At 35.1% G+C, this 15,444-nt stretch overlaps 1 protein-coding gene across 4 annotated transcripts in view; it reads left to right on the top strand.

Moving 5' to 3' along the window:
- Nucleotides 1–15,444, top strand: part of utrn (utrophin) — a 552,956-nt gene that overhangs the window by 362,133 nt on the left and 175,379 nt on the right. The window contains exon 1 of one of the 4 annotated variants that reach the window (XM_028797897.2): nt 5,757–6,576. The exons of 2 other annotated variants lie outside the window; for them this stretch is intronic. In XM_028797897.2, coding sequence (XP_028653730.1) covers nt 6,526–6,576 — 51 coding nt within the window. In that variant the 5' untranslated portion in view covers nt 5,757–6,525. Of the gene's footprint in view, nt 1–5,756; nt 6,577–15,444 lie in introns of those variants that run through there. One more of the 4 variants, XM_028797896.2, reaches the window with a different exon arrangement.

Raw genomic sequence — 15,444 nt, 5'->3', positions numbered from 1 at the left:
GCTGACATGAAGTGTATAATGTGTGAAGAATGAATTCCAAATATCAAATGAACGCTTTCACAAAAGACACAGATATAACAAAACAACTGCGCTTTTTTTCTTTTTTTCTATAATTTAACCAAATTAAAAGCTATTGGGGTAGGGTACGACACACACACGCACACATATACGCTTGGCTGGCACAGAGGTAAGAACTGCTGTCTCCAAATCGAGAGGTTATGAGTTCAATCCCAGGTCCTTATCTGTTTTGAGTAGTAAGTGTAGTTATTATTACTATTATAGAATAAAAATATACATTTGATCTTTATTTTTATTAATATTATTGTGATATCATCCATATTTTTAAAAGAACTATGTTCTTGATTATACTTTTGAAGAAAAACGTAAATGCCTTGATGAATATTTATTAATTTTGCATCTGAGTTTAATTTAATGCTTATTCCACTAAAAGTATCCTTAAAGAAAGGGAAAAGCAGTTTTGAATATTGTTGAAAGGTCTTTACAACCTTATGTGGCATTCAAAGAATACATAAGTAGGCACTGCAAACAATTGCTAAGATATGCTGTACTGTATATGAATTCTTCAGTCAAGTTATATATTCATTTAAGGAATACTTGTGTCTGACATCCTTATGTTGTGCAAATTAGGTAGATTGATACTCTGTCCAGGATTAGTTCATGCCATTTACTGTACTCTGCAAGGCTAGTTTTTATTCTTTTGTTATCCTGAAACAGGTTTAAGAAAGCTAAGAAAAGGGGTGCTTAGATTAAATATACACAATGGCAGTAAAGTTTTAATGAGTGTTTACTAACATTTCAGTGTAAAGAGATGTCAGAATTTGCTGTTCTCTCAATCAAAGCCACTAGCTATGATTTTACAATGATTCCAAACTATATTTATAAAAAGCCATCAGGCGCTTAGCCTGTGTCACCTTTTCTGAAAATCAGTTTGATTCTATCAGTACAGCACCTTGTGATTTAATGATATTGTTTTAAACTAAGCATTCCATGTTAGAGACAGAAACACCTCTACCTGGCTGCTACTGGGAGGTTTTGAACAGGGATAGAAGTTAAACTGTATATATTATTAAATATTTACATGTTTTAACAAAGCACAAAAGAATGGTTTTAATGTTCCTGGTTTTTTTTCTGTATATAAAAAAGTGACATTCAAATTTACTTTTGTTCAGTTACAGATAATTCAGAAACAAAGCTTAAGGTCACTGAAAAAAGGCTACATTTTTTTTTTTTTTTTTTTTTGCACTAATGCATATTTCTGATAAAATAAATCAAATGTTGTGCTACCTTTTATTTTTCCAGCACTCTGGATAAAGACAGGCATAGGGATTTTAATAATGCAAATGTTATAGTTTTTATTATACTGGTAAAAAATAAATAAGTAACCATATAGTTCTTGCATTTATTAGTAGTGATGAGTCCTATTCTAGTAAATTTAAAAAGATGTTTTAAGTAATTGAACTATGCTTTTGTTATGTCTAAAGTTTATATGAAGCACAGTTATTTTAGAATAAATGTTGATGTTATTACACACTAAAAATGTATTTCACAAGGTGCAGCACTTCCTCAGTGGTTGTGCCCTTAGTAGGGGTTGACATGACAGTTTCAGGAGTATGTTTAGTTATAGTATAATGTCATTGTAAGAATCTAGGACTACTTTACACGCCAGTTTTGAATATCCACAGCAAAATAAACCTAACAAGAACACGTGAACTCAAAAATGAAGCTTTTAAGAGGGCTAACAGAATGTTAGGTTTTATAGCATTATGTGTGGGGTTCAAGTCCAAGGAGGTTATGCTGAAGCTTTATAACACACTGTTGAGGCCTCATCTAGAGTAATGCATACAGTTTTGGTCTCCTGGCTACAAAAAGGACATAGCAGTGCTGGAAGAAGTCCAGAGAAGAGCAGCTAGGCTGATTCAAGGGCTACAGGGGATTGATTATGAAGAAGATTGAAAGAGCTGAGAGTTAATCAGTGAAATTACCAGAATAAATCAAGAACTCGCCAGGTCCTCAAAATGAGGCAATTTTAGTAAAAGACAAGCTATGCAATCGGAATTCATCCTCCTGACAACAAAAGAAACAGAACAACTCGTTTTTAAATCACAACGTTGCTATTAACATGGAGAGAAGGCTAATAAAATCTTAGCTCAACAAATCCATAAGCAGGAAGTTTGCAAGCATGATCAATAATCACCAACACAGACAGAAATAAAATAAAATTGAGCATAAAAATAATATGCACACATTTAAGCATGGCCCTTAACCTGCAATTGCTGAGTGCTTTGAGTAGTGAGAAAAGCGCTATATAAATACAAAGAATTATTAATTATTATTATTATTATTTAGAGACTACTATCAGTCCTTTTATTCTACTCAATTTAAAGAATACAAGACACACTCTAATGTGTTTTTTGATATATTACAGATACCACAGCTTGATACTCTCAGTGCAGAGGAATTCGATAAACCTCTGACACTATCAGAATTACTAGACGCTATTAGGGGTGTGGAGGTGGAGATCGTTGAGGAGTACAAGTATCTAGGGGTGCATATGAGCAATAAGCTAGACTGGTCCAGGAACTCGCTAACCATATACAGGAAAGGTCAAAGTAGGCTGTATTTCCTACGCAAGCGCAGATCTTTTAGTGTCAGCAACAGTATGCTGCGGATGTTCTATAACAGTGTGGTGGCCAGTGCCATTTTCTTCGCTGTGGCATGCTGGGGGAGCAGCATGAAAGTGTCAGACGTCAGGAGACTAAACAAACTAATTCAGAAGGCTGCCTCTGTTGTAATAATTCTTTTCTTTGCATTTATATAGCGCTTTTCTCACTACTCAAAGTGCTCAGCAATTGCAGGTTAAAGGCCTTGCTCAAGGGCCCAACAGAGCAGAGTCCCTTTTGGCATTTATGAGATTCGCACCGGCAACCTTCCGATTGCCAGTGCAGATCCCTAGCCTCGGAGCCACCACTCCGTGGCAGAACAGAGAATGTTGTCTAGGCTTCGGTCTATTATTGAAAATGCTAATCACCCACTTCATAGTGTTGTGGTTGGACAGCGTTTTCAGCAGTAGACTGACTAGCATCAAGTGCTCCACTGAACGTCACAGGTAATCCTTCCTCCCCACAGGCATAGATAGATAGATAGATAGATAGATAGATAGATAGATAGATAGATAGATAGATAGATAGATAGATAGATAGATAGATAGATACTTTATTAATCCCAATGGGAAATTCACAAATTCACAATTCACGTATGACTCTATAACTCCTTTTCCGGTCACTCACCCACACTTTAAGCTATTTCCCTTTTTCTTTATTGGATTTATTGGATATCCAGTTACATTTTTTCAAGTACTTGAAATGTACAACATACTACCTGTTCTTGTGCAATAAATTGTCTGCTGTTCACATTAGAATAACCTTATTTGTTCTCAAAATGTGCAATATTAACTTAAGGCGCAACACTCTGCACTTTAGTTTGATACTTGCATTATTATACTTTATTATATTTACGTGATTACTTTTATACTTGCTCTTAGTGTAACATGTCCCTTGTCTGTTGTTAAGTTGTAACATTATTAATCCCGAAGGAAATTACTTAAGTTTTCTGATTACTCTGCAGAACTTTATACAAAAAAATTCAATTAAGTTAGCTCCCCTTTTATTCGCAACATTTATAAAAGCCAGGGACAATAACATCTACCTCAAACTATTCACGTTAGTTACAATTTTTCCTAAAAAAAAAAAAAAAAGTAAGGACTTATTACAATGTGCATCATACAGACCAATCTCACTTCTCAATAATAATGTTAAGATACTCTCCAAAGCCCTAGATAGAAAAATTGAGAAAGTGCGCCTTCGGTAATATCACAAGACCAAGCCGGATTTATTAAAGTTAGACACTAAGCTTCCAATCTTCAATGCCTATTTAATGTAATATATTCACCCATAAAGTCTAACATTTCAGAGATCTTATTCTCTTTGGATGCAGAAAAAGTATCTGATATGCAGCTAGTCTCGATCAAGACCAAACCCCATATTTACGAAACCAAAAGCCAAGACCAAGACAAGCCCGCATATGAATATTCCAAAGTTCAGGACAATTGAAAAAACTGGACTTGGGTACTGCAGTCGCTACATTAGACCATTAAAGATTAATGCTGTAGATAAAATGTATGAATTCTAAGAAGTTTTGGTGGCGGTCTGTTCTCCTCTATTCAAACTTTTCACATTATATATTACGTGCAATGTATACCTTTCTTGTATTTCTTGTAAACATAAGTATTTATATCAGTGTACCATTGTGCATTGGCAAGGTGGCGCAAAGGGCAGCACTGCTGCCTCATGGTCCATCGTCCCAAGTTTAAATTACACATTTGGGCATTATAGTGTGGAGTTTTTACCCCTTTTCCTGTGTCCTCATGGTTTTTCCTTCGGGTGCTTCTTTGTTTTCCGATGCCTTCCATAGATGTTTAGGTTAAGTGGCAGTTCCAAAGTAGCCCAGGGTCAGTGTCAGTGTTTGCAATGGTCTGGTGCCCTGTTCAGGAGCATTTCCTGCCTTGTACCCAGTGCTGCCGGGAATCGGGTCTGGTCCCCAGGGTCCATGAATTCAATTAAGTGGGTTTGAGAATTTTTTCTAATAATATTTCTAAATTTTAAAGTACATAGTCCTTTAATTTGGTTTTTGCCTTGATATGGTTAGGGTTTTAATTATCACGCTGTAATTCAAACTTTAAAGTGCTCACCACAAGACGATTAATTTTGATGAATGATGTTTGTTGTATACAAGGCTAAAATTTGTAAAACTAGAAACTGAAGTTCTTTAGTAATTGTCTGGTTCAGACTTTCTTGAGCGAATGTCGGTCTTTGCTTCATCTTTCTCTGGGCAAGTTCAGAATGATGAGCAACTTTTTTCCCATCCTTTAAATGTATGTTTCCTTTTTCATTGTTGCACGTTATGATTTATGTTTTCTATGTTATAACTAGAACCACAGTTGTTGTTTTATTCTCACACATTCAAAATGTATATGCACAGAGTAACATATTCCATTTTTTGGGAAGATTACTTTGAATAAGAGAAGTGAGATGAATTCATTAACTTTGATGGACTAAACAAAAAGATTGAGGTCGTGTAGATTACTGCAGTCTTTTTATGTATTCCTTGAATGGGGATCAAATAAGCTTTAAGTCTCAACCAAAAAATAAATTGTCTTGTGTGTGGTGTGTTTGCCTGTATGAAGCTGATAGACCTTATTCCCTAGGGAGCTTTTTCCTGCCAAAAAAACTTGCATTTAGCTCAAAGTATCCAAGGGGCATAGGGGTAAGTTGGATGGATAATATCCTCAGTGTAGGAAAATCCTCAGGTTTGGTCAATATATCATTAGTAAAGCTTGCTTACAAGGTGTGGAAACCTTGCTGCGTTTTGAAAAAGTGTAAGTTTCTTGTAGATAGCATACCCTTTTTATCAGAAATTAAAGTCTTCAATCAGTTTTTGTTTTACAAGTATAAGCCTTTTTGTTTTTTACTTATGGTTGTATTAGGAGGCAGCCAATCTGCACACTTTTTTTTTTTTTTTTTTTTTGGGTAAAGTCTGAAGTTCTGCCAAAAGTGAGGCCTCAGGAAGTGGGAGTGTGCTTAGATTTAGAAGAGGGGAGAGGGAGGACGCTGATTAAAATAATAAACAGCTGCTGGAAGCAAGTTAACTGCACATATACATGCGGCTGTCAGAACAGGGCACTGTGAGAAGAGTGGATGGGTTTCCAATTACTTCTACAGGCAAAGGAGAACTTTAGACTGAAAAGGCTTTGTGTCTTGTGGGGATGGCCAAACTTGTGGAATAACCAGAATGGTTTAGAAGTACCATTTTACCAGCATTCATAATGATGCAGCAACATTGTCCTTGGAGCAATAATCTGGAGATTTATTTCCAGAAAATTGAAAAGAACATCCCTTTTCAGATTACAGCATATTTTTAATTTAGCCTAATTAGCATTTAGCCATATATGTTTTGTGACAATAATCCAGCCTTGCGCCTTATGTCTCTTCATTGGAGAATCAAATACATGAACCCGGAGAATTATGTATGCTGCCTGTTGATCTGACAAAAGGCTTACTGTTTGCAGCGTGGAGCAATAATTAAAGTAGTGACCCAATAACAGATTCTAATATTGCTGATCTCAGTGTTTGAGGTGGACTGTTGAGGACTACTTGAAACAAGAAAATGATATCATGAAGCCTATTTAAATACATGCAGGCAGTTCAACATGAGACTTTATCGAACTTCTTAAGAAATACATTGGTCACAAGTCATGCTGCAGTAAGAAAAGAGGATGTTGCTATGCAAAGTGCACGCAGTGGAAAGTGAGTGCTCTGCTCATGAAAGATGTGTGGTCTCAGCACTGCAACTCAGGGGAATATTATTCATCAAACAGTGAATATAGCAAGGAATGGGAGCAGCTTTCTCCTCAAGATGTAGCAATGAAAAGGAATACAATAGTTGACAATGATTGGCATGAATTTCAGCTTGCAGGAGTTGTTGAAAAAGTTTGAAAAGGTACAGTAGATAGAAAGTTTTGAAATATTTTGTGACATGGTAAACCTCCATCAGCTTATTTAACTGGGTATTTACTGTATATATTTTTACTTCTATAATTGACTTGTAGGCTGGTTCATTAGTGTAAATTCTTCCCAGATGTATACCTCCTTTGTCAGTTCCATATATATATATATATACATAAAAGATAATCTCTAGACCATGTGCCAGGAGAGTGTTTTTACTTAACTTAGATGTGAAAGCAATGACTTAAGGCACAAAAAGCTTCAATTGTAATAAACCTTCAAAATCTTTACACCTAATGGATGGTTCCATGTGGTTATACAGTTTGAAAATGAGAATGTGTGATATTGTATAAACTAGAAGTTGTGGCAGCTGTCTTGAATCCCTGGCATGTGAGTGCATGCTTTTGTATATGACAGGTAAACAAGCTAGTCTGTTGAACAGGTTGTGAACATCTTTACTTCAATGAAACAGACCCATCAAACTGGAAATGGATTTATAAATTTTAAATATTACTAAATTTATATATATATATATATATATATATATATATATATATATATATATATATCTATAAATAATTATTTATTTGTTTATATTTATATATATTTACTTATATACATATATTTATTCATATATAATTTTTATATATATATATATATATATATATATATATATATATATATATATATATATATATATATATATATAATAATTCTTTGCATTTATATAGCACTTTTCTCACTACTCAAATGCAGGTTAAGGGCCTTGTTCAAAGGCCCAACAGAGCAGAGTCCCTATTGGCATTTTACGGGATTCGAACCGGTAACCTTCCGATTGCCAGTGCAGATCCCTAGCCTCAGAGCCACCACTCCGCCCATATATATAGATTGAAAGATATAGATAGATATATAATAAATAAAGGAGAAATATGCTGCACAAGAATATAAATTTCAAATAATGCCAGTACAGTTTTGCAGATGGCCCCTATAATGTTGTGTTTAATGACACCACTTCAGTAAAACTGTGCAAACTACATTTCTTGTTCAGACAACATAGAGTAAAATATAGGTTACATTTATAGGCTGCAGATTAATTTACATTTTAAAAATGAAGACACTTGTGAAGACACAAATGATACTCCTTTAAAAAAAATAAAAATAAAAAAAAATCACCGAGCAGTAACAGTCACTTTTTGGCAATATAGGCGGAGTGGTGGCTCTGAGGCTAGGGATCTGCACTGGCAATTGGAAGGTTGCCGGTTCGAATCCTGTAAATGCCAAAAGGGACTCTGCTCTGTTGGGCCCTTAAGCATGGCCCTTAACCTGCAATTGCTGAGCGCTCTGAGTAGTGGGAAAAGCACTTTATAAATGCAAAGAATTATTATTATTATTATCATCTTTGGATCTACCTGCAATTTCTAAAGGCAATAGAGGTGCATCATTAAGATATTTCTAAGATCATACCCAGCAAGTGCAGATATAATTTGTATGTTGCCTGTTAAGTCATTCATCCAGTCTATCATCATATCCATTTATTATCCAACCTGCCTAATCAAGTTCAGGGTTGCAGAGACCAGTGCCTATCATGGCAGAATCACAGCATGAACCATGCCAGGATGGCATTTTAAACTCATAACGGAGTATCCTCATTCACATAAATGATGTCACACCAAGATGATTCAGTTACCAGTTAATGTAAGTCACCCAGATTTGGAATGTAGAAGGAAAGCTGAAGTTAAAAGCCATCACACATTCATGGGGCATGGGGAGGATGTGTATACTGCATAAAGGGTCCCTAGGCTGGAATTCAAATCCATGAACAATAAAGTTGGGTAACAGACATGTGTCACTTTACCAAAGTCTTTTATTTGTTTGACATTTCAAAGGCACTATACAAAGTGTCAAAAATACAACACAAAATATGCATTGGGCACTGTGTTCTGCTACTCTACAAGTCCAGCATACTTTACGTCAATTTTACAGTAAAAGTAATTGTGATGGTTTTGTCTGATAGGATGATGTAAGGTATTACTTTTTTTTTTTTTTTTTTTTTTGCAAATTACTCTTTTATTATGACTTCTAGCTTGATTTCAGTTTCTAATGTAGAAGCCAGTTTGTGAAAAGACTAATCTGGTTAGTCTAACATTTTGACATTGCAGAGACCACTAATTAAAAATTGGCTTTAACAATTGACGTTTACTAATTTTCGTTGAAAAATTTAAATGTTTATGATCCAAGGACTTCCCTGAAGTTTGCAGCTTAGCAGCAGCGACTGATCAGTCCTTTTTTTTTTTTTTTTATTTGTTTGGAAGTCTCAGAAAGCATACCGTCAAGTCTCGGAAAGCATACAGTTAATTGTGTTACAGTGTACAAATGATCCACTGTAATTTTTCATTTCATAAAGTGGATATAGACCTATTTTTTGAATGTGTATTCTTTAAGCTAAGAATGTCACATATTTGCTGTGCTCTTTGCCATGTTCTAGAGATTATACCTTTTACCATTTGGTGTTGGGGGAGGCGAGGATAGGGGTGCAGCCAGTACTGCATCTGTGGAGTATATGTATCTGCATGCATGTATATAATATGCAGTATGTCTGAATTTAAAAGTGGAAAGTATAGCCTCACAGGAGTCCTTTGTGTTATGGTAAGGTATACCACAGACTTCTTGTCTGATTGCAAGTTAATTGCAACCATATGCTATGACAGGAGTGTAACTTTAGCAGTATTTCCTGACAAGTTTGAGACAAGAAAAGAACAAACATTGATTGAACTATTCATATGGTTTTCTGACATTTGTATTTCCATACTAAATGCAAGTTTGTTAATATACATAATGCTGTTTCACACTTTATTAACATTTGTTAATATTTAGTTGGTTATTATTTTTTACATTGCAGAAGTAATAGAATGTATTTTGACAATTCATCTTACAAGTAGGTCATAATTTACATCTCCTCTATCTTTCATTGCTTTATGTCTATCAAATAACACAGATGCAGAAATACCCAATCATGTCATTGGTTGAAAGGCCTTTCTTGATCATTTAGTACTTTACATTTAATGAGCATTAGACGTGACAAATAGCAGACAAATCTTCAAGTAACATACATCAGATCAGGTAATCGATATAGTCACAGTATGGAACTGATGGTATGATTACCAGTAATATTATTTTACATGAATTTAACATTGTAGATATGACATGCTTTAACACTTTTGCATAATCAGTCACTGCATGCTGTCTTTAAAGGTTGTTATGCTATATTTATGTATTTAAGTATTTCTGCATGCTTGATAGTCCAACAGCTCTGTGTGGGTGGATATAAAAATGAAATGGAGTATTCAATGCCTCTGGTGAGGGGGGGGGGGACAAAAAACAGAATCAAGGTGGGATGATAATGAACTTAACACATTTCCAGTATTTATGGTTTGGCACCTCATATACAATTTCAAAAAAGTTTTGGAACCTCTATATCCTGTATTCTCAATTGTGTTTAATTTCTCGGTGTGAACACTGCGTTAAGTATTTTTGGAAGAAAGATGGATAGATGGATGGATAAATAATATTAGATAGTCTTTAGCTGGAGGTATTAGAACAAAATAACATAAAAATATACCCATTTACACACAAATGACTGCAAATACTGTATATTTAAGGAAGTGAAAAGGACTGTTTTTTACTGATCTGTCACTCATGAATATGCAGAAAATGTAAATGTAAAGATTATGCTTTTCTTTTTCTTTTATATTGGCGTTAACAGACAAACATAGGCTACCATATTTAAGCAATCCTCCCACATGAGTACCTTGATCTGGCTGAACAAATTCTCTGTAAAACACAAATTAAAATATGAAATTCAATTAAATCTTGTATAGATCTCTTAAATGAGAGAAGGCTCAGCACACTTGCACATGTTTAGTTATAATGCATTAACTGTAAATTACAAAGCCGTAAAACATTAATATACATAAAAACATAAATTACATACAAAGCACAGTAAAACACAGCAATTTCAATGATTAACATTAATAGAAAAGATAAGGCATTAACATTAACTTTCATAGCCATAAAACATATGCATAACCACACGAATTACATTAAACACAACAGTAACAGTGTGAACAGTCTGTGAAAAACCCATCACAACAGTCAATGCTATTAAAAATGATTCAGGAGTTTAATTCTCTATCTTATAAATTAAGAAAACTCTTAATTTTCATACATTTTTAGCTGGGAAAAAAACAAATTTTAAATAGTTTAGTAATACACAAGTTAGACAGGTGTCCATGATATAAGCCAAATTGTATGTGATCCATTTAAATCAATATTTATACCTGAAAAGAAAAAGCTATTTATGTAATTTGCCACTAATTCTTTTTTTTTTTTTTCTTTATGCAAAGACAATTATCATTCATCCATTCTTTTAACTCTTTGGCACAATTAAGGACAATTTCTCATGTTTTTTCCTTAAGGAGAGAAATAGCTGAGTATCATCAGCATGTGAATGAAAGCACATATTTTGATTTGTTCTTATGTAGCAGGTAAAGTGAAAGGAGTAATCGTCTCAGTACTGAGCCTTGGGAGACGCAATAACTAACTTCACAAAATAATCACAGAGTAGCGCATTTTGTTTAAGCAGAAGCTGTTTTGAAAAGTATGAACTAAAGCACTCAAGAACAAAGCCTGGAGCCCAATTTAGTTTTCACTTCAATGAAACAAAACAGGATGGTCAAATACCTTTGGTCTAAGAAAAAAATTACCTTTTAATTCATCAGAAAACATTAGAATGTCTTTGACTGCACAAGTTAGGTCCGTGTCTGTACTATGACCAGTAAGAAATTCAGACTGAACAACTTTTGAAGTTGTAATGAATAAGGTAAGACTGAAACTCTTTTTTTTCGCCAAGTAATTATTTGACAATCGGCACTTTTAGAGCATTATGAACTATGCCATTTATTAGGGATATGTTTATAAAGTCAAGACTTAGTGCTGTGAGAACAGTGATTGAGCTCTTTACATGTGTTGTTAGGACTTGATCTAAGGGAGAGTTAAAGGGTTTCATTTTAAAAATAAAAGTTAAAATTTCCTATTCTGATATTAAATTAAAATTGTTAAGGTATTTATAAGGAGAGATAGGGTTTAGTACTGCAATGCAATGTTTCTGAAATGTCTTCGAGATATTGAATTTTATATTACTTATTTTATCATTAAAGACGTTTTGCCTAACAATTCAGATTTTAATGACCAATTCCAGTAAATTGTATTATACAAATAATAATAATGCATTTTATTTATAGGGCACTTTACATTAGTAGTAAATCTCAAAGTGCTACATAAAAAAGTTTAAAAAAAGGCACAGCAAGATAAAGCAACAATAATTAGTAGCATTCTTGTTAATATGCTTTCCAAAATAGAAAAGTCTTTAGCTGTTTTTTAAAACAGCCCACAATCTGCTGTGTTCTTAGGCTCTCTCTGGTGGGGCATTCCAGAGCCGTGGAGCAGCGGCTGCAAAGGCTCGGTCACCCATTGTACAAAGTTTGGTCACAGGGGGGCGAAGGCGGTAGGTATTTGCAAAACAGCGGTTTCTTGCAGTGGATTGTAGTATAAGGAGTTCCTTAAGATATTGTGGAGCATTTCCATGGATACACTGGTGAGTAAACAAACAGAGTTTGTATTCAATACGGAGATGAATAGGGAGCCAATGAAGTGATCTAAGGATTGGTGAAATGTGTTCATATTTCCACACCCTGATCAGGATTCTTGCAGCCCTATTTGTTGGAGCTTTTGAACGCTCTTGCTGGGGATCCTGATGAGATTATTATGTAGTATTATTATTTAGTATTATGGGTTATTGTCATGTATACAGAGTATACAGTGAAGTTAATACATGTGGTAATTAACAATAATTCTACTCTTCAGTGCCTTAATTACAGCAACTTGCCTCAAAATTTCTGTCTTCCTTAACTAATGTTAAACTTGTATGTGCTCTGTTTTCATTTATTAATCTGGAAAAATATTCAGAGCAAGGTAGAAAAAAAAAGCTTTTTTTATACACCTAACAACACTACTGGTCATTGGTGTTTGGAAGAGCTTCAATTTTATTGCTCTTCCCTTTAGACTGCTAAAAAAGTAGAGCAAACTGTAAACCAGGGTGAATTTCTGCTATAATCACTTTTTGTTTTCAGAGACGTGTTATAGTTATACTTAAACTTATGCTGAGCAATGAGACCTCAAATGAATATTGAGATTATTTAACTCATTTATATCAATAACAATAAATTAACAATCATTTTTTTTAAGGACGCGGCTCTTTTTTAAGTGTTGTGTATTACTTGATATGGTGAAATATTGTTTTAAATATGCAAAACAATTATAGCTATGCATACATCATCTAAATTTCATATTTATGTAATAAATGTTGACAATGCATAGTTCAAATTTTGAGTATTTAACAGACTGAGTATTTATGAAAACCTAACTAAATATATGTTTATTGATCTACAGGGTCATTTCTTGTAAAGGGTACAGCAAAATTGTTACTGGCATCTGTACAAAGTTGAAGTTTTTTTCTTTTTGATATACATATGTTTCTATTTAAAGTGAACAATAACAATATATACCTCACATCTTATAAATGTTCAATAATATTATGCTTGAAATAATACACATTTTATTAAAAACGATTGTGGTTTAATATATATATAAAAGACCAAGTCGCCCGACCATGGGGTACGCATGCACGACAGAGCCCCGCCTGCCAACTCTAACCCTCCTCCCGCGTCATGGGATATGCACGACAGAGCCCTGCCCACCAGCTGTAACCCTCCTCCTGCGTCCACCCTCGTTCTCGAGGCATGAGCAGGCAGTGCGCATGGGGTACACACGACAGATTCCCACCCACCAACTCTAACCCTCCTCCCACGTCCACTGTCGCTCTCGAGGCATGCACACTGCCTGCTCATGTGCCCGCCCCCAACTCCTCACCAAACACATCCTGAGTCGCTTTGGTCTGTGCTACAGTCCACATGCACCTCTGAGCCACGATGACTGTTCATTTTCCTAACATGGCCACTGCTTCACATGTATTTCATGGAAACAACTCTTCTTTCAAGTTTATACAAATTTCTGCATCAGGTAACTGTTTCTTTCTATCAGTCGGATATTTCTGGAAAAATATCATCAACGAAACTGTTGCTCTCGAACTTCGCAACATGGCTGTAACCTTTGTTAGCCAACATTGCGATAACTTCGGCGACGTGCTGTCCGTTGTTCTTCGTCACGGAAGCATAGTCATACAATCTGCTCAACAATACGCTGACTACATGAATACTTCCAGAGTTTATGGTGGCGAGGCAGAAATTGTGGCGATGTCCCAAATAGTTCCAGCTACTATCACCATTCACTTCCGAGAACATCCTTCATTCCCCAAAGAATTTCTTAGCAGTCTTACTCCCACTGGCATGCCTCCGCATAAACTCAAAATTAAAATTGGTTCAGTCGTCATGCTTCTCAGAAACCTCATGCCAGCAAGAAGTCTCTGTAATGGCACTAGACTGACTGTTACCAGCATTCACCGCAATGTACTGGAGTGTAAAACTATCACAGCTGCTACCTCACAAACTTTCCTTATTCCCCGGATTTCCCTGACCCCATCAGATATAAATTTGCCTTTTACTTTTACACGCAGACAATTTCTTGTTAGATTAGCCTTTACAATGACAATTAATAAGGCACAGGGCCAAACTTTTTCAAAAAGATCTGCCAAAACCAATTTTCAGTCACGGACATTTGTATGTTGCTCTCTCCAGAGTTCCATCTTTTCATTCACTCACAGTCGTATCCTCAAACCCACCCCATTTGGACAACTGTATCTTTCAGGAAGTGTTTACCCATCAATAAATAATTATGCGGCGTATACTACGCCATGGGTGAGCTAGTGTTTTACAATAAAGGTCAAGTTAAAGTTGACTGAATTACTATCAAAGAACACAAAATGTATATCTTACATCCCTTGTGACCTTTTATAATGAAGTTATCGGTAGATATGTATACTTCATTTGTTCCCAAGGGGAAATAAAAACTTTTCAGAAGCTCAAGAAATAGTGATAGTTATGTTATTCCAACTGTGTGATTCTTCTGCATATTGAGTGATATTAGCAAATGTTTGTGTTAAAGACTGCTCTTTTGGGAAATCATCTCAGCTGTGAGTGTACTTGCTAGTTTTCAAACATCATATTCCACAATATGCTTGTGTTTTTAAGTTAGGAAATGAGCATCTCATGCTATGTTTAATTGTTTTTCATCCGAATTTGCATTTGACTTTGTACAGTCTGCTGAAGCCAAAATATGACCAAATGATCAACACTGCATCATATATAGATTAAAGCTTGTTTTCATGTGTAGTTGACCCATTTCTGCCTGGCTGGAGTTCAACACAACTGCTTGTGTTGTCTCATGCCTAGTATAATGCCTTTTTTTGAAAGAAGAGCAAGGGCTGGAAGAGGCAGCGTGAACATGCCAGGGACTGGTTTCTGTCATTTAAGGGGACTGCTGCAGAAAGCACACTATAGGAGAAAAAATGTTACCGAACATACCAATGTGAGCAAAATTAGTTAAGTGACAGCTTCATATTATCAAGTTTCAGTGATTTTTCTGTATAACGCCAAGCCTCACTTCAGTTGGTCTATGTTATTAAGGATTATCAACACCAATGCAGGAACCAGCTTTAGATCAGGTTCCAGGCCCTCCTAGAGCACGCTCACTAACTAATTATTTAACAAGAGCCATTTTTGAAGATGACTTGCAAAATGAAATCGCTTTATGTAAAATTTGATTGATTCAAAAGTAAAGAGATAGCCAG

This window comes from Erpetoichthys calabaricus, chromosome 3 (assembly GCF_900747795.2).
Source record: "Erpetoichthys calabaricus chromosome 3, fErpCal1.3, whole genome shotgun sequence".
NCBI classification, from domain to species: Eukaryota; Metazoa; Chordata; class Cladistia; order Polypteriformes; family Polypteridae; genus Erpetoichthys; species Erpetoichthys calabaricus.
The sequence above is the reverse complement of the archived record's forward strand: the minus strand, read 5'-3'. Positions and strand labels throughout refer to the sequence as shown.